This window comes from Babylonia areolata, chromosome 20 (assembly GCF_041734735.1).
Source record: "Babylonia areolata isolate BAREFJ2019XMU chromosome 20, ASM4173473v1, whole genome shotgun sequence".
NCBI classification, from domain to species: domain Eukaryota; kingdom Metazoa; phylum Mollusca; class Gastropoda; order Neogastropoda; family Buccinidae; genus Babylonia; species Babylonia areolata.
In genome coordinates, this window is record NC_134895.1 from 997559 (window position 1) to 1016048 (window position 18490).

General features: G+C 47.8%; 1 protein-coding gene and 1 long non-coding RNA gene across 2 annotated transcripts; both read right to left on the bottom strand.

Moving 5' to 3' along the window:
• Nucleotides 1–3955: 3955 nt before the first annotated feature.
• On the bottom strand, nucleotides 3956–6038 carry LOC143294776 (uncharacterized). The gene has a single exon (XM_076606253.1). The coding sequence runs from the start codon at nucleotides 5526–5528 to the stop codon at nucleotides 4182–4184; it is 1347 nt and encodes a 448-aa protein (XP_076462368.1). The 5' UTR covers nucleotides 5529–6038; the 3' UTR covers nucleotides 3956–4181.
• Nucleotides 6039–6117: 79 nt separating this feature from the next.
• Nucleotides 6118–14211, bottom strand: LOC143294777 (uncharacterized). The gene is made up of 2 exons (XR_013056929.1): nucleotides 13996–14211; nucleotides 6118–6284 (listed from the first exon to the last, which is right to left on the bottom strand). It is a non-coding gene; the product is annotated as an uncharacterized LOC143294777 (long non-coding RNA).
• Between the last annotated feature and the right edge of the window lie 4279 nt (nucleotides 14212–18490).

An 18490-nucleotide genomic window follows, 5' to 3' on the forward strand; every position in this document is an offset into this window, starting at 1 on the left:
TCCATGGCAACCGGTGCATGAAGAGTGTAATTTTTTAAAAATACATTTTTGTGAATCCTGGGTGTTACCTAACAATATCCACCTGTAACAATAATCAGAATTTATAATAAAACTGTTTTAAAAATATCTGCCATGTCTGGCCTTAACTGACGAATCCCTTCCGACCCAAACCGGAAAAAGGGGTTGTTCTTGTCACTGATGAATCCCGGCTTATGACATAAACCAGAACAAAGGGTTGACCTTGCCATCTGTGAATCCCTTAGGTCCCAAACCCGAAAAGGATTGTTGAATCCCTTAGGTCCCAAACCCGAAAAGGATTGTTGAATCCCTTAGGTCCCAAACCCGAAAAGGATTGTTGAATCCCTTAGGACCCAAACCCGGAAAGGATTGTTGAATCCCTTAGGTCCCAAACCCGAAAAGGATTGTGGAATCCCTTAGGACCCAAACAGACAAACAATGAGGGACTGCCTAGTTTCCTGCCCCATCATCCGCGCTCTTTTAGTGGCGTGAACCCCCTCGTCACACACCCCTCCCCCTCCTCCCACCCCACCCCCCCTCGCCCACACACTCTCATTACACATGCAGCCACGTCCATGTTGGTCTGTCTTGGTCCCAGCTCCAGCAGTCCTCAGGGAGCCATCAGTGTCAGGTCTCCGAAAGGCCACACACCGGAGGAGACCCTGCACTGCTGCTGCTGTTTAGCAGTGCGCCTTTTCTGATTCAACATATGCAAGACATCAATGAATTAATGTGTACTCGTGGTATCGACGAAAATCGCTCAGTCGCGAAACCAGACTGAGTGGCCCGAAAACATTCCTAGTACCAGCACTGCCCGGGTTTGAACCCGTGTCCTCCCAGTCGTTAGTGTGCAATGCTAACCACTGCAACCACGGCGGCTGGGCAGAAAGAAGTATTGTGGCCAGAAGTTCGCACACAGGCACAGCCACGCTTACAGTTAGTTGAGGTCAGCCGGCTGGATCTTTCAAACTGATAAATATCATGCAGCAGTTCTACAGAGGCAAGACTAACTCGAACAGCACCAAAATACTCCACAGCCTTGACAACGTATTGACACCTACATTATTTCCAGTGTATCCTAGCTAATGAGAAGTGGGCGTGACTATCGTGTTTTTGAAAGTGTCTAAACCCAGACAGTGACCGCGTGTTCTTACATAAGGTTAAAATGATACATTCAGATCTGTATTTCATGTCATCACCAAAACTTCCAGCAGTACCGTGCTCAAAAGGCATATCATCAGATATAAACAGGAGATAAAATATGTACATGGAAAGGACCAAACCACACACACACACACACACACACACACACACACACACACGCTCAGAGAGAGGCAGAGAAATGAGACGAAACTAGGTCGGCAAGAATTGGGGAAGACACAGTGTACAACATTATACACACCCTCTCTCTCTCTCTCTCTCTCTCTCTCTCTCTCTCAAATAAGGCACATTATTATTTTTTTAGGGTGGGGGCCTTTTTTTTTCTCCCCCTTGTAGTTTGTTTGATTTAATTTCTAAGAGAAACGGACGGCATGAGGCACGACATGAACAGCTGATCACTACTGGTGAGACTCGGACAATCCCAAAGTGCTGAAGGGCGTGTCATTTGAATCCAGGCTTGTCGTCCCCTCCCCCCTCCCCACACCCTCCTTTTTTTGCGGGAGGAGGGGGCGGGGGAGGGGGGGGAGGGGGTGGTTGTGGAAAAAAGATGGGGAAGGGGCAGAGAGGGTGGGGGAGGAAAGTAACTGTTAGATTCCAAGCGAGTAAAATGGACGTTGTTTAAAGCCATCTTCCACTGAACTGAACTGCCCAAGATATAGGCTATATAGTCATTACACTAGCAGCAATGAACCCGTTCCTGTGTTCACCATCAATTCCATTAAGGATAGGATAAAAGGGAAAGCCCGTATATCGTTCCGAATTCACGATACATTCACTTAAAAAGGCTGATGATTTATAATTATGGGTTTTCGTATTTGTGATGCGGGTATCGTGTCATGCCGGGTTTAAAGAAATCAAAAATTTAATGTACATCGCAGTGAATATAATTCTGTTGTTTTTGCATTGCTTAGCACAATCCATGCTACAATACACATCAACAATTGTTCAGCGATGTGTTCAAGTCCGCCAGTGCCTCTTCTCAAGAGAAAGACACTTCAGTGAATGTTATTTGCATAAATTATCGTGATGGAAATGTGTGACGCCATGACAGCGATTCCTTCATCTTCCGGTAAACAGTCGGCTGTTGTCTTCAGTATGGCAGGATCACAGTAACGGGGCACAGTGGCTTTGGCGAATGTCATCAATTTAGGTCAACGTTGTGCAAAGTTGGCCTTTTTGCCCAGTTGTACACCGACAGGGCAGCGACCTTGTGTGTGAATTTTTGTGACCACAATCAGACCTGGTTATGAAAGATGAATGATGCCCAAATGACCTTTTAAACAGACGATTAACCAGTGAGGAGAAAAAGGAAGAACCCCCTCCAACATACTCGCACATTAAATTAAACGTGCTTGCTGTGTCTGAGACAGAGGAGGTGTAAACCAGCAGAACTAACGGAAGGCATAATTCCTTGTTGTCAGTTTTTTTCTTCTTCTTCTTCTGAATACTCAATACTTGAAAACCACTCAATATATCTGAAAGGGAAACCAGCAAAACCAGAAATGGATACGGGAAGTCATGACAAAAAAGAAGCATCGCTGGACCGTCCGTTTCGGGAAGATGTGATGTGACATCTGTTCAGCCACTGCTGCATTGAGATTGATCTCCAGACGTGTGACGGAACAGCAGTGTCTGCACTGCATTGATGAGGCCAGCCGGACAGGTGTGTAGTAATCAGGCCTTGTATGACGTCAGAAGGTGAGACACCACCATAACTGTGTATCACTCCTGTGTTGTCCTTGAAGAGATATCACCTGACTGTGTGGTCCTTGAAGAGATACCACCCTGACTGTGTGGTCCTTGAAGAGATACCACCCTGACTGTGTGGTCCTTGAAGAGATACCACCCTGACTGTGTGGTCCTTGAAGAGATACCACCCTGACTGTGTGGTCCTTGAAGAGATACCACCCTGACAGTATCACTCCTGTGTGGTCCTTGAAGAGATACCACCCTGTCAGTGTATCACTCCTGTGTGGTCCTTGAAGAGATACCACCCTGTCAGTGTATCACTCCTGTGTGGTCCTTGAAGAGATACCACCCTGTCAGTGTATCACTCCTGTGTGGTCCTTGAAGAGATACCACCCTGTCAGTGTATCACTCCTGTGTGGTCCTTGAAGAGATACCACCCTGTCAGTGTATCACTCCTGTGTGGTCCTTGAAGAGATACCACCCTGTCAGTGTATCACTCCTGTGTGGTCCTTGAAGAGATACCACCCTGACTGTGTGGTCCTTGAAGAGATACCACCCTGACTTTGTGGTCCTTAAGAGATACCACCCTGTGAGTGTATCACTCCTGTGTGGTCCTTGAAGAGATACCACCCTGACTGTGTGGTCCTTGAAGAGATACCACCCTGTCAGTGTATCACTCCTGTGTGGTCCTTGAAGAGATACCACCCTGTCAGTGTATCACTCCTGTGTGGTCCTTGAAGAGATACCACCCTGTCAGTGTATCACTCCTGTGTGGTCCTTGAAGAGATACCACCCTGTCAGTGTATCACTCCTGTGTGGTCCTTGAAGAGATACCACCCTGTCAGTGTATCACTCCTGTGTGGTCCTTGAAGAGATACCACCCTGACTGTGTGGTCCTTGAAGAGATACCACCCTGACTGTGTGGTCCTTGAAGAGATACCACCCTGTGACAGTATCACTCCTGTGTGGTCCTTGAAGAGATACCACCCTGACTGTGTGGTCCTTGAAGAGATACCACCCTGTCAGTATCACTCCTGTGTGGTCCTTGAAGAGATACCACCCTGACTGTGTGGTCCTTGAAGAGATACCACCCTGTCAGTATCACTCCTGTGTGGTCCTTGAAGAGATACCACCCTGACTGTGTGGTCCTTGAAGAGATACCACTCTGACTGTGTGGTCCTTGAAGAGATACCACCCTGACTGTGTGGTCCTTGAAGAGATACCACCCTGACTGTGTATCGCTACTTTGTAGTGCTTAAAGACTGTGTGCATCACTTCCTGTGTGATCCATGAAGGAGCAGCCCCGACAAGGACTAGGAGTAAGAGGGACTGACGCTGAACCCATTCTTGGGCTGTTTCTTGAACTTCCACGTCAGCTTCTTCCACAGAGTGTCTTTCTTGTGGGCGGGGCGGGTGAAGGTGTGGGGCATGTGCGGAACTCCAGCCTCAACTGGCCCTTCCCCGTTCTTGCTGCACAGGAAGTGTTCGTAGGAGGACCCCGTGTTGACGAACAGCTCGGCCTCCTCCGTCTTCTCCGACAGCGAGTTGACACTGGGCCGTCTGTGGCTGGCGGTCAGGGTTCCGAACTTGGAATCGGCGTAACTGAAGTTCCTGAGGGAGCTGGAGCCCTGGAAGCCTTTGTCCTTTTTGTCTTTGCCTGCAAGGCTGTCGCGTTTTTTGTAATGGTTGCGTTTCACTTCCGTCTTGGACTTCCGGTCGACCATGTGGCTGGAGCGACTGTGTCGATGCAATATGTCATCCAGCCCGTTTTCGTCATCTGACAGGTACTGGGAGAAGTCTTCACCGTAGTATTCCCTGTATATTTTCTTCCCCGACATTTCGCTGCTCAGCTCGTCATCGTCTGGCTCGTCTGAAAAAATCATAGTTTTCTCCTCCTCGTCATAGTCAGGAGCAGGAATGTAAACTCCCTCTGGCTCCCTGTGTTGTTCTCTGTGTTGCAGTTCTCTAAACTGTTCTCTGTGTTGCAGTTCCCCTTGCTGTTCCCTGTGTTGCAGTTCTCTAAACTGTTCTCTGTGTTGCAGTTCCCTGTGTTGTTCTCTGTGTTCCCTTTGTTTCTCTCCCTTTTTGTCTTTCCTCTTCTCATAGTGACGAACCTTTCCGCCAGAGACAGACACGTCCCCGTTGGCTGTAGGGGTCTCCTGGAGATCGAACAGAGGGTTGCTGGTTCCAATCACCATCCCTTCCCCTTCCCTGCTGGGGCTGACCGTCAGGGCACGGACGTCCCGTTCAAGGCCATAGGTATCAGAGGGAGAGTGCAGCACCAGAGGCGTGTCTTTGTCCCCCACCATGAACGGCCGGCTGTGGCTGTGGCTGTGGCTGCCCTCCTGGTGGGTACCGGCCGAGCGGTCGGCACCGGAGTCGGGTGCGCGAGAGTTGGAGGGTTGACGAGGGTCATCAGGGTGGCCGTGGTGCAGCGGGATGTTGGCGTCAGTGTTGTCGGCCAGGATCCGGGGTTTGTACTGACCCAGACCCACGGGCTGGGGGGTGGGCGCTCCCACCCGCTTCCTCTTGCCGCCCAGGTCATAGCTTGTGCGGGACTCGCTCTGGTCACCTTCAAAGGGACCCACCGCCGCCACAGCGGGCCCTGTCTTCACGAACAGCTCACGGACATGGGGACCTCGGTGAGGAATGGCCGACATCTTGGTGGTGCCCTTCCTTCCTGGTCCAGGTCTCTGTGACGTCACTGGGTGTGAACAGCTGGTCCTTTTAACTGTGGGTTGTGTGATGTGGACGTCAGTGGGTGTGAACAGCTGGTCCTTTTAACTGTGGGTTGTGTGATGTGGACGTCACTGGGTGTGAACAGCTGGTCCTTTTAACTGTGGTGGTGTGGTTGGACGTCAGTGGGTGTGAACAGCTGGTCCTTTTAACTGTGGGTTGTGTGATGTGGACGTCAGTGGGTGTGAACAGCTGGTCCTTTTAACTGTGGTGGTGTGGTTGGACGTCAGTGGGTGTGAACAGCTGGTCCTTTTAACTGTGGGTTGTGTGATGTGGACGTCACTGGGTGTGAACAGCTGGTCCTTTTAACTGTGGGTTGTGTGATGTGGACGTCACTGGGTGTGAACAGCTGGTCCTTTTAACTGTGGGTTGTGTGATGTGGACGTCACTGGGTGTGAACAGCTGGTCCTTTTAACTGTGGTGGTGTGGTTGGACGTCAGTGGGTGTGAACAGCTGGTCCTTTTAACTGTGGTGGTGTGGTTGGACGTCACTGGGTGTGAACAGCTGGTCCTTTTAACTGTGGTGGTGTGGTGTGGACGTCACTGGGTGTGAACAGCTGGTCCTTTTAACTGTGGTGGTGTGGTTGGACGTCAGTGGGTGTGAACAGCTGGTCCTTTTAACTGTGGTGGTGTGGTTGGACGTCAGTGGGTCATCTGGCCAGCTCCATTTCACAGCCACCTCTGCAACAGGAACAGTGGGTTCAGGGACATACATGGTGGGTGTGTTGTGTGACAGACAATCATCCCTACTGGCACTGAAAGAATGAACTGGACTCTCTCTCTCTCTCTCTCTCTCTCTCTCTCTCTCTCTCTCTCTCTCTCTCTCTCTCTCTCTCTCTCTCTTATGTAGTATTGTGTAGTGTAGACCCTGTTTCGGGGTGGGGACTGGATGAAAATAAGCCCGCCAGTGCTTATCTATTATCCTCGAAAATAAAGAATTTTGTCTTGTCTTGTCCACACACACACACACACACACACACACACACAAAGAAGTAGACGAATCAGCTGAGGATGTGCATTCTCACAGCAATACACTTGTGATAATTATCATTATTATCAGAACATAATGCCCTGCACGCCCCCCCCCCCCCTACACACACACACCCCACCCCCCTCTTGTCCAATGTGGTCATTGAAACATGACCAGGTACCGAGTCCAGCCATTCCCATGTCAGTGTTGAGCACAGCCAACAGATCAGTCAGCCACATGGACTCGTGCCACACACCGCAGGAATGTGCCTTCTTTCCCTCCAGTTCACTGGCCTTCTGTGTGTGTTTCTTTTAGATATTTCTATCTTTAGTAACCTTCACTATAATTTTTTTTTTTTAGTAATGTCGCAGTTTAGCATCCTAAATTCCTGGAGCTGAATCTAGGATTCAAAAGTGGGACAGAATGAACGATAATGTCGCACTTTAGCATCCTGGATTCTTGGAGCTGAGTTTACGATGCTAAAGTACGATTATACCTCTTTTAAAAAAAAAAAAAGTCAGTCACATATTTAATTCTTTGGTATATTTCATTCCAGTGCTTCTGTCCGCTTCTGTGGAAGGTTCTCGTGGTCTGACCAACGCCATGGGTCTATACTATGGGTATGTCAGTCATCTGCAGTGCTCACACCATTGGGTTGTTATTCATTTATTATTATTATTATTATTAATCAGATGTGGTGTAGCGTATATGGATCAGTGGCACACTTTGACACCTCCTTCAGAATGGGACTGAAAGTGTGAAATCAGGTGCCCATTTTCCGTTGTTGTTTTTTCTTTTTTCTTTCTTTTTTTCTCCTTTTTTTCGTTCAGCCATCGATTTCTCTGTGTTGGAAATGACAACAGCAACAGTTCACTGTTCACACTGTCTGCACACACCACCTTAACAATGACTGCAGTCTTCTTTAGCGTAACCCACTTAGATTTTTTTTTTTTTAATTGATCAAATCGCATTGAACTGAATGAAAGCGAATTCAGCAGTAACCACAAACATGTTTACCTGGGTGTTTATTCCTGTCCTTGTGTGCGTGGACTCAGATCATCTCACAGACCGTTATTCAGATCTCAAAGCTTTCCTTTCTATCTGTTCTTATCTAAGCCAGCGGGAAAGGCTTCTATATAGGCAGGAAAGGGAGGTTCTTTTAAGCTCACATAATGTAGTCTTTGTCCCATGCGTTTATATCGAGTTTGCGGATATGCACCTCCTTTCTTAGTCCCTTTCTCCCCCCCCCCTCACCCATACTCTCTCTCTCTCTCCTTTCTCTCTCTATATATCTCTTTCTCCACCCCCAAACGCCCCACCCCACCCCCACCTTCTACTCTCTCTCTCTCTCTCTCTCCTTTCCTAAACACGTTACTCAGTCACTGAACACTTTGCCAATAGTATAATTATCTTCATACGCCCAAGCAAGGGAAGAAAGAAAGAAGGAAGGAAAGAAAGAAAGAATGGAAGAAAGGAAGGGTGTATTCTGTGACACTGTGACGTCACGGTGTCGGTGTCAGGCCAGGTTACAGTTTGTAAACTGAAAATCTTCACACGCTCAATCTCTGTTTGCTGACATGAAGAAAGAATGACAGGGTGTATTCTGTGACGTGACGGTATCCGTGTTAGGCCGGGTTATTCAGAATGGTGATCGAAAGACGGGTTTTTGTCTTGCTTTTTTTATATTTATTTATTTATTTTTATTTTTATTATTTTTTGTCAACGCCCCTTTCTCTCCGAGAGAGTCCTCTCCCCCCCCCTCCCCCCCCTCCCGCCGTCACACGTCTGTCTCTATCTCTGTCTCTCTGTGTGTCTCACTTTATTCATCCCGGTGGCTTTCTCTCTGTCTGTCTCTGTGTGTCTTTCTCCGTCTGTGTGTGTGTGTGTGTGTGTGTGTGTGTGTGTGTGTGTGTGTGTGTGCGTGCGCGCGCGTGCGCGCGTGTGTCCCTCTTTCTCTGTGTCTCTCCGTCTCTTCTCTGTCTGCCTGCCTGTCTGTCTGTCTGTCTGTCTGCCTGCCTGTCTGTCTGTCTGTCTCTCTCTTTCTCCACTGTCTCCCCCATCCTTGTCAATATTAGTGTCAAATATTGAAAATGGAATCCCACCCTCAGAAAGTGTGCAGCGTCTTCTTTCACACTGCAGCAAGTGGGGCATTCCATTGACGTGTGTCACACTGGCTGGGCAAGAGAGCATGTGTTTGTAGAGTGGGTAGAGACACACGGGTGGCTGGGTGGGTGGAGACATACTGATGGGTGGGTGGGTGGAGACAAACGGGTGGGTGGGTGGGTGGAGACATACTGGTGGGTGAGTGGATGGGTAGGTGGAGACAAACGGGTGGGTGGGTAGGTGGAGACAAACGGGTGGGTGGGTGGGTGGAGACAAACGGGTGGGTGGGTGGGTGAGTGGGTGGGTAGGTGGAGACAAACGGGTGGGTGGGTGGGTGAGTGGGTGGGTAGGTGGAGACAAACGGGTGGGTGGGTGGATGAGAGGTGGATGTGGATGTGTTGATATTTATATGCGTATGTGCATATATATATATATATATATATATATGTGTGTGTGTGTGTGTGTGTGTGTGTGTGTTTGTGTGTGTGTGTGTGTGTGTGTGTGTGTGTGTGTGTGTGTGTTCGTGCGTAAAAGTGCCTTTGATCTCTCTCTCTCTCTCTCTCTCTCTCTCTCTCTCTCTTTCCCCCCCCCCCTCTCTCTCTCTCTCTCTGTCTATCTGTGAACATCATACTCTCTCTCAAAATATGTTTCATGTTCACACCCCTTCAAATGGGGCTTTGGCCTCACTGAATCCAATTCTGTTCTGGTCTGTTGTGTTCTATGAACATCACACACAGTGCGGAACAAAAGGAAAATATCAAACCAAACACATGTGATTGAATGCAAGCACACTCACAAGCCGCCCAAAACAAAGTCTACACTGTCTTCAGATTTCTACAGTGTCCGTAAATCTAAACGCTTTGTGAAAAAAACATGATGACGGGTTTCAGATATATAAAAGAGAGAGAGAGAGAGAGGGGGGGGAGGAAGAGGGAGAGAGAGGGAGAGGGAAGGAGGGGGTGAGAAAGAGAGAGACAGAGGGAGAGAGAGAGAACACTGAACACTGAAATGTTTAATGTCATTAGCTGAAAAGCTCTGGTGGCATAGTAGGTACTAATAGAGAATAATGGAACAGAAAGAAACAACAACAACAACAAAACAGAATTGAAACAACATAAACTAATGAGATTTGCGACACTTTGGCACTTTGTCATTAGCTTAATAAAGTACATGTGACAGGGGGGTAATGTGCCTTTTTTCAGTTGTTAGAGAGAGAGAGAGAGAGAGAGAGAGAGAGAGAGAGAGAGAGAGAGAGAGAGAGCGGAATCGACACAACTGGCGTGTATATGTCACGCGAACAGTCAGGAATGAACCTGGGTGGCGATGATTGTCAATAATTGTCTCCTTTCACTTGTAACTGAATAATCAATGTCAACACTAACCGACCCAACTAGATATACACAAAAATCAGTCTGTACACGAGAATTCTGCTTCAAGGCAAACCATTTCACAGTTTATTTTCGAAAAAAGAGTCGACAGACGCAATAGCCGAGAGGTTAAAGCGTTGGACTTTCAATCTGAGGGTCCCGGGTTCGAATCTCGGTAACGGCATCTGGTGGGTAAATGGTGGAGATTTTTCCCATCTCCCAGGTCAACATATATTCAGACCTGCTAGTGCCTGAACCCCCCTTCGTGTGTATACGCAAGCAGAACATCAAGTACGCACGTTAAAGATCCTGTGGTAATCCATGTCAGTGTTCCGTGGGTTATGGAAAGAAGAACATACCCAGCATGCATACCCCCGCAAAACGGAGTATGGCTGCCTACATGGCAGGGTAAAAACGGTCATACACGTAAAAGCCCACTCGTGTACATACGAGTGAACGTGGGAGTTGCGGCCCACGAACACGGAAGAAGAAAAAATGAAGCCCCGGGGACAACCAGAAAAGACGTATGTCAATGAAAGTGATCTACATCACAATAATAGAACTTTTTTTATCGAACTTAAAATCACAGCCACACCACTCTGTGTACTGACTGACGTCACATGGGTAGGGTGCAGAAGTGGAGAAGGCGACGGTTGGTGGGAGCGGGGGGTGGGGGCGGTTGTTAACACCCCCTCAGCCCCCCAGCAAAATTAAAGATAAAAGGGAAAGTGACATCACACACAAAAAAAGAGCACGATATACCTCTGATGGTTGCACATGAAACAGGGGTGGGAGGGTGTGTGGTGTGGGTGGGTGGGAGGGTGTGTGGTGTGGGTGGGTGGGGGGTGGGACGAATTCATGAACATGAAATAAAAAGGAACTGCAAAAGGATAAAATAAAATTTAAAAAAAAGAAAATTTCGCAGCACACGCCTAGAAACTGAACATTGTGCAAATGCGCAGAACGATCACTGAAAACGAGAATCAGATTGTAACAAAAAAACAGACAGTAACTGCTTTGGGAGAGGGGGGTGGGGGGCGGGGAGGGGGGGGGGGGCATTCCACACATCAGTACACGCTTACAGATTGGATATACACACGCATGCAGGTGGGCAGGACTGAAAAAAAAATCCCACCAACAAATCAAGAGTCACGTCACAGCGACTGAGTAATCCACAGAGCAGGTTACCAACACCAATATACAAGCGCAAATGCACATACACTCGTGCGCGCGCATGCCCGCACACACACACGCACGCATGTGCACACACACATGTAATACGCACGCATGCACACACACACACACACACACACACACACACACACACACACACACAGAAGGTGGGTGAGCAGAGGTGATCACTATTTTAGTCACGACTGGTTCGTGAGAACAGGTAATTCACAGGGGTGTGGGGTCACACTGATTATTCACAGGGCAGGGTGGGGTGACACTGATTATTCACAGGGCAGGGTGGGGTCACACTGATTATTCACAGGGTGGGGTCACATTGATTATTCACAGGGCAGGGTGGGGGTCACACTGATTATTCCCAGGGCAGGGTGGGGGTCACACTGATTATTCACAGGGCAGGGTGGGGGGGTCACACTGATTATTCACAGGGCAGGGTGGGGGTCACACTGATTATTCACATGGCAGGGTGGGGTGACACTGGTTTACAGGGCAGGGTGGGGTCACACTTATTATTCACAGGGCAGGGTGGGGTCACACTTATTATTCACAGGGCAGGGTGGGGTCACACTTATTATTCACACGGCAGGGTGGGGTCACACTGATTATTCACACGGCAGGGTGGGGTCACACTGATTATTCACAGGGCAGGGTGGGGTCACACTGATTATTCACAGGGCAGGGTGGGGTCACACTGATTATTCACAGGGCAGGGTGGGGTCACACTGATTATTCACAGGGCAGGGTGGGGTCACACTGATTATTCACAGGGCAGTCGTCAGGCCATGGACAGCTGATACAACACGTGAAAATCATCAGCAGTTTCCCTTCAACGAAACACACTGTGATCGCAGAAAAAAAAGGGGGGAGTTCGTATGTGTGTATGTAGACGTTGGGGGAAGTTTGGACACAAAGAAGTTACTGTGTGTGTGTGTGTGTGTGTGTGTGTGTGTGTGTGTGTGTGTGTGTGTGTGTGTGACAACTTTCTAAAGATACAGAAAAAAATGACTGAATAAACAGATGAATAAATAAATAAACAAATACTTAGATCGGTAAGCTAAAAAATCACGCCAATTGATGACAACAATATGTTTTTCACAGTCTTGGAAACTTCTGCTTTCTTCAATGTGCAAGTGATTGTGTGTGTGTGTGTGTGTGTGCGGGTGTGCGCGCGCGCGCGCGCGCGCGTGTGTGTGTGTGTGTGTGTGTGTGTGTGTGCTGCAATTATCTCAATTACAGCGAACACTGTTCTAACCCCCTTTCCACCCATGACTACTGTGTCTGTCTCTGTCCCCGCACTGCCACTGTCTCCGCACTGTCACTGTCTCCACACTGTCACTGTCTCCACACTGTTACTGTCACTGTCTCCACACTGTCACTGTCTCCACACTGTCACTGTCACTGTCTCCACACTGTCACTGTCTCCACACTGTTACTGTCACTGTCTCCACACTGTCACTGTCTCCACACTGTCACTGTCACTGTCTCCACACTGTCACTGTCTCCACACTGTTACTGTCACTGTCTCCACACTGTCACTGTCTCCACACTGTCACTGTCTCCACACTGTCACTGTCTCAGCACTGTCACTGTCTCCGCACTGTCACTGTCACTGTCTCCACACTGTCACTGTCTCCGCACTGTCACTGTCTCCACACTGTCACTGTCACTGTCTCCACACTGTCACTGTCTCCACACTGTCACTGTCACTGTCTCCACACTGTCACTGTCTCCACACTGTTACTGTCACTGTCTCCGCACTGTCACTGTCTCCACACTGTCACTGTCTCCACACTGTCACTGTCTCCGCACTGTCACTGTCTCCACACTGTCACTGTCACTGTCTCCACACTGTCATTGTCTCCACACTGTCACTGTCTTTCCCAGTGCAAACAAACTGATGTGCTCTTTCAGTGGCGCGCGAGTGCGCGAACATGCACAACACATACACGCACTCATGCAGGTATTGGCAAAGAGAGAGAGAGAGAGAGAGAGAGAGAGAGAGAGAGAGAGAGGGAGGAGACGCTTCAGACCTTTTTTTTTTTTTTTTTTTGGTTAAAAAAATGTACAGTTGTCTCACTACAGCCCTCATGTCAAGAGGGTACAATTCTTCTCGGTTGCAGCGTCAAATGTACTGGGTGGAAGAAAAACAGTTAATAAAGGAAAATGTGTCAACAACTGGACCAATGCAAAAAGCAAGTTAGTTAACTACACACAAGTAGGTAAGTATATATCCACCACAAGCACACACCCCTTCAACATCAACTACACTCCACCACCTCACATCATCCACCTCCACCTCCACCTCTTCATTAACAAAATAGAGAGAGAGAGAGAGAGAGAGAGAGAGAGAGAGAGAGAGAGAGGACACACGCGCAAAGATTATGAGCGAGGAACCCAACCAAACAGACAGACTTACAGACAGAAACAGATAGACACTGAAACAGACACACAGAAGCATTATTTCCCTTCTTCTCTCTCTCTCTTTTTTTTTTTTTTTTTTTTTTTTTGTGCCCACACACGAACTGCACCAGTAAACTCCCACAAACTTCCCCCATAAAACATTTCCGTATCCCGTACGCTGTCATCATCATGATAAATAATGTCTAAACTGTTCCAACAACACATCTTCAAGTAAATACACACACCCCAACCACCCTTACACACACAGACACACAGACACAGACACACACAGACACAGACACAGACACACACAGACACACACACACACACATTTCCCTTCAAAGTGTTCCCACCAACATACCGTTCACACATATCCCACACAGTGCTCCCCAGCAAATAGTTCCGGCGGTACACTTCCCACAGACCATGTCATGTTTTAATTCCTAAAGCTGGAACCTCCAGTATCGATCTGTTGATCCTGTTGTGTGGCAAGCCATTCCATTCATCATGGGCATCCACTCGAACTAATACCCTGTTCTTTCATAGCCTCACTATGTGTGTGTGTGTGTGTGTGTGTGTGTGTGTGTGTGTGTGTGTGTCTGTGTCTGTGCGTGGCTGTGCGTCTGCGTACGGCTGTCTACCTGTGTGTTACACATACACGCGCGCGCACACACATACACACAAAACACCTCATGTCACTACAAATAGCCCCTTTCCTTTCCATTTCTAGTTTACCTGTGCTGTGTTAAGAGGGTTAGCCCTGTCAGGCTGAGATAAGCTCGACGACTAATAAAAACTTCTTCAGCAGAACGATTTATGTACAGGCACCTGAATTACACGTAGCTTTTAATCAGATGTGTTGGCTGGCCTAGTCTCCGCATAATTAGTATCATTTCTGTGTGCTGGTATATATACATCTCTGTCTCTCTTTCTCTTTTCATTCCGGATGTTGAACTAACAACACAGGCAGACAGCTGGACACATGTACAAACTGAGTCAAGTGAAGTGAGCTGAACTGTGTAACTAAGGGGTGAGGTGCCTATTCTCTCGTCTCTCTTACTGAGATAATAAAGTATACTGTATTCACCTGGGTGGCGGAGTAAGGAAAATCGAAGTAAAGTGCCTTTCCCATGGGCCACAACACTATGCTGGCCTCCAACCGTGTGAACACTGGATCACAAGTCCAACGCCAACACGATTCTGCCACTGTACTGCGCCACTTGTTTGTATTTGTATTTCTTTTTATCACAACAGATTTCTCTGTGTGAAATTCGGGCTGCTTTCCCCAGGGAGAGCGCGTCGCTACACTACAGCGCCACCCTTTTTTTTCTTTTTTCTTTTTCCTGCGTGCAGTTTTATTTGTTTTCCCATCGAAGTGGATTTTTCCACAGAATTTTGCCAGGAACAACCCTCTTGTTGCCGTGGGTTCTTTTACGTGCGCTAAGTGCATGCTGCGCACGGGACATCGGTTTATCGTCTCATCCGAATGACTAGCGTCCAGACCACCACTCAAGGTCTAGTGGAGGGGGAGAAAATATCGGCGGCTGAGCCGTGATTCGAACCTGCGCGCTCAGATTCTCTCGCTTCCTATAGGCGGACGCGTTACCTCTACGCCATCACTCCACATTGTAATGGTAATAATTTGTCGAGTATCACACTTAGACTCAGCGGTAAAGTGGTGGTGGTTGTGGTGGTGGATTTTTTGCTGACCATAACTGGAAGAAAGTCAAGCGCCTTTCTGTGCTGTGATCGGTTTTGGAGAAAGGCAGCACAAGACAGCACCTCCCTCCCCCCCCCTCCCGCCCCCTACACAACAGAGTTCCCCCGGACAACGACACGACACAGTGACAGGCTGAAGATATCAGAGACAGCAGAGAATGCCTCATGGCTTTAGGGGAGGTCATAAATCTATCTGTGTGTGTGTGTGTGTGTGTGTGTGTGTGTGTGTGTCTGTCTGTCTGTCTGTCTGTGTCTGTGTGTCTGTCTGTGTCTGTGTGTCTCTCTCTGTTTCTGTCTCTCTCTGCTTCTCTGTCTCTGTCTGTGTGACTGTCTGTCTGTCTGTCTCCCTCTCTCACCTTCTCTCTCTCCTTTCTTTCATGACTTCTAGAGGAGATTCACCTTCTGTCTCTGTCTGCCTTTCTGCCCGTCTCTCTTTTTTTTCTCCCCTCCCCCCCCCTGCCCCCTCCCCCCCCCCACCCCCCCCTAAAAAAGTCCATTCATGTAGTAACATGTCTGACGGCCAAAGGTGTCAAGGTTCTGTGCCAGTCTTCAGCATATCGAGCCACGAGCCACAGTCATGTAACACCCTGGTAGTCCTCTGTGTAGATCTCGTCGATAACAGTGATGGGGGTACGGGGACAAACTATACCCGGACAAACTATACCACAGGACAGGATCTGGTGATAGCATGGAACGGGACAGGATCTGATTATAGCATTAACAGGACAGGATCTTGTTGTACAGAATCTGGTTATAGCATGCAACAGGACAGGATCTGGTGATAGCATGCAACACGACAGGATCTGGTTATAGCATGCAACACGACAGGTCTGCTGACAACATGCAACGGGACAGGATCTGGTGATAGCATTGCAACGGGACAGGATCTGGTTATAGCATTGCGACAGGACAGGATCTGGTTATAGCATTGCGACAGGGCAGGATCTGGTGATAGCATGTAACGGGACAGGATCTGGTGATAGCATTCAGCAGGACAGGATCTGCAGGCTGATAGCATTCAACAGGACAGGATCTGGTGATAGCATGCAACAGGACAGGATCTGGTGATAGCATGCAACAGGACAGGATCTGGTGATAGCATGCAACAGGACAGGATCTGCAGGGTGATAGCATTCAACAGGACAGGATCTGGTGATAGCATTCAAGGGGACAGGATCTGGTGATAGCATGCAATAGGACTCTTTCTGTGTGTGTGTGTGTGTCTGCGTGCGCGCGTGTGCGTGCATGCGTGCATACGTACGTGTGTGTGTGTGTGTGTGTGTGTGTGTGTGTGTGTGTGTGTGTGTGTGTGCGTGCTTGCGTGCGTGTATGTGTGTGTGTGTATGTGTGTGTGTGAGAGAGAGAGGAGAGAGAGAGACAGAAAGACAGAGACACAGAGAGACAGAGAGAGACGCAGAGAGAGTTCTGTCCAAAGAGAAGGATATCATGAATAGTGTACCTATGTTAATTCATATTAAAACTGTCGTTCTCTCTCTCTCTCTCTCTCTCTCTCTTAGATGACTGAACACATACTGCCACCAAGGATACAGCCAATTTCAGGTGATTACTGTATGCAGTGTGGGCCTACACCTCACTTACACAGGGAAAACACCGTCCACAAAAAACACTACGGGTCTAGTCCACCCGTGAACAATGCCTCTAAGCTCAGTTTACAGATAATAGACCGCTGGCGAGTTCCGTGTTGACATGACTCATAGAGGCGCGTCACATGATCTGTGCTATCAAAGTTGATTGGCTCTCCGAAATTTCGAGCAACAAGGCGATCGAGAGAGGCAGAATGTGGGAAATAGAAGGGTTCTTTCTTCGATTTTTTGCTTCATTTTTTTTTCATTGCGCACATATTGTACAGAGTTTGTTTGTAACAATGGAGGCTATCAACTGAAGAAATGGGGGACAGCGCATGTTCAGTTATTGCTTTTGCCTATGTCGATCGAGCTTAGTCTTTTGTGAAGGACTATGACTCAAACTAGGAGGCAAAATTGCACTGGCTCTTAGTGCTGCAGCCTTGTGGGCTAGTTGGCCTTTGGGAACCATTCCAACGCCGACTGTCCTAAATCCCTCTTGGCTGAGAGAGTGGGGATGTACTTGGGCAAGACAATCTCCACTATAATCAAATTCTAGCCCAAATAGTCGGAACAGCAGTTGCCTCCTCTGCTGTTCTGATGGTCGTAGTCGGACACGACTGACTATCATAATTTTATGTCGTTCGCCTCTGGCATTGCTTGTGATTTCGAGTAAAAGTTGAATGCGCATGCGCAAGATCCAAGATGGTCGCTGAACTCTCCAGCGGTCCATTTCAACTTCATGTGTACAGTGAGACTGAACTTAAAAAGAAGGTGAAGGTCCCACCCTTCACTGGAACACAAGCCCTGATATCATATTTTTATGAGCTACTTTTTTTTTTTTTTTTTTTTTTAAGTGAGACAACAAAAATAACGTAATCGCGGCTGAGAAATGTATTACACTCTCTCGATGACAAAAATCATTTTCTTACGGATACAACGATGCAAACACACAGATAAACACAGAGACAAACACAGACGGACACACATAGTATAAATGCGTATGTATGTATGTACACACACACACACACACACACACACACACACACACACACACACATATATATATATATATATATCATATGTATGTGTGTGTGTGTGTGTGTGTACTAGTACACACACACACACACACACACACACACACACACACACACACACACACACACACAGAGGAATAACGGTACTGGTTTTGTTTTTGTTTTTGTTTTTTTTTTTTTGTTTTTTGGTTCGTTAAATGAATCCTCAGATTGTATAGGCATATATGGATGACACGATCAGAATGGCATGGTAAAACTAAACATCTGACCTAAAGACCAACAACGAAACACACGCCAGTACAACCATACGACCGTCTGCTTCAGTCGCTTAATTGTCACCCCCAGAAATCCAGAGACACCAAGGCTTAACAACAGAACACCACCAGGTAGCGGCCACAAAACTTGATAGGTTGCCACAAACTTCACAGTTTACTCAACTTTCAAACATACTACTCACCAGGATCTTCTCCCACAGTCACAGTCTGCAACGAAGTACTTCAACAACACATCTTGTAAA

What these genes read in the sequence shown, in the direction of transcription:
- LOC143294776 (XM_076606253.1), bottom strand. Translation starts at nt 5,528, where the DNA reads ATGTCGGCCATTCCTCACCGAGGTCCCCATGTCCGTGAGCTGTTCGTG.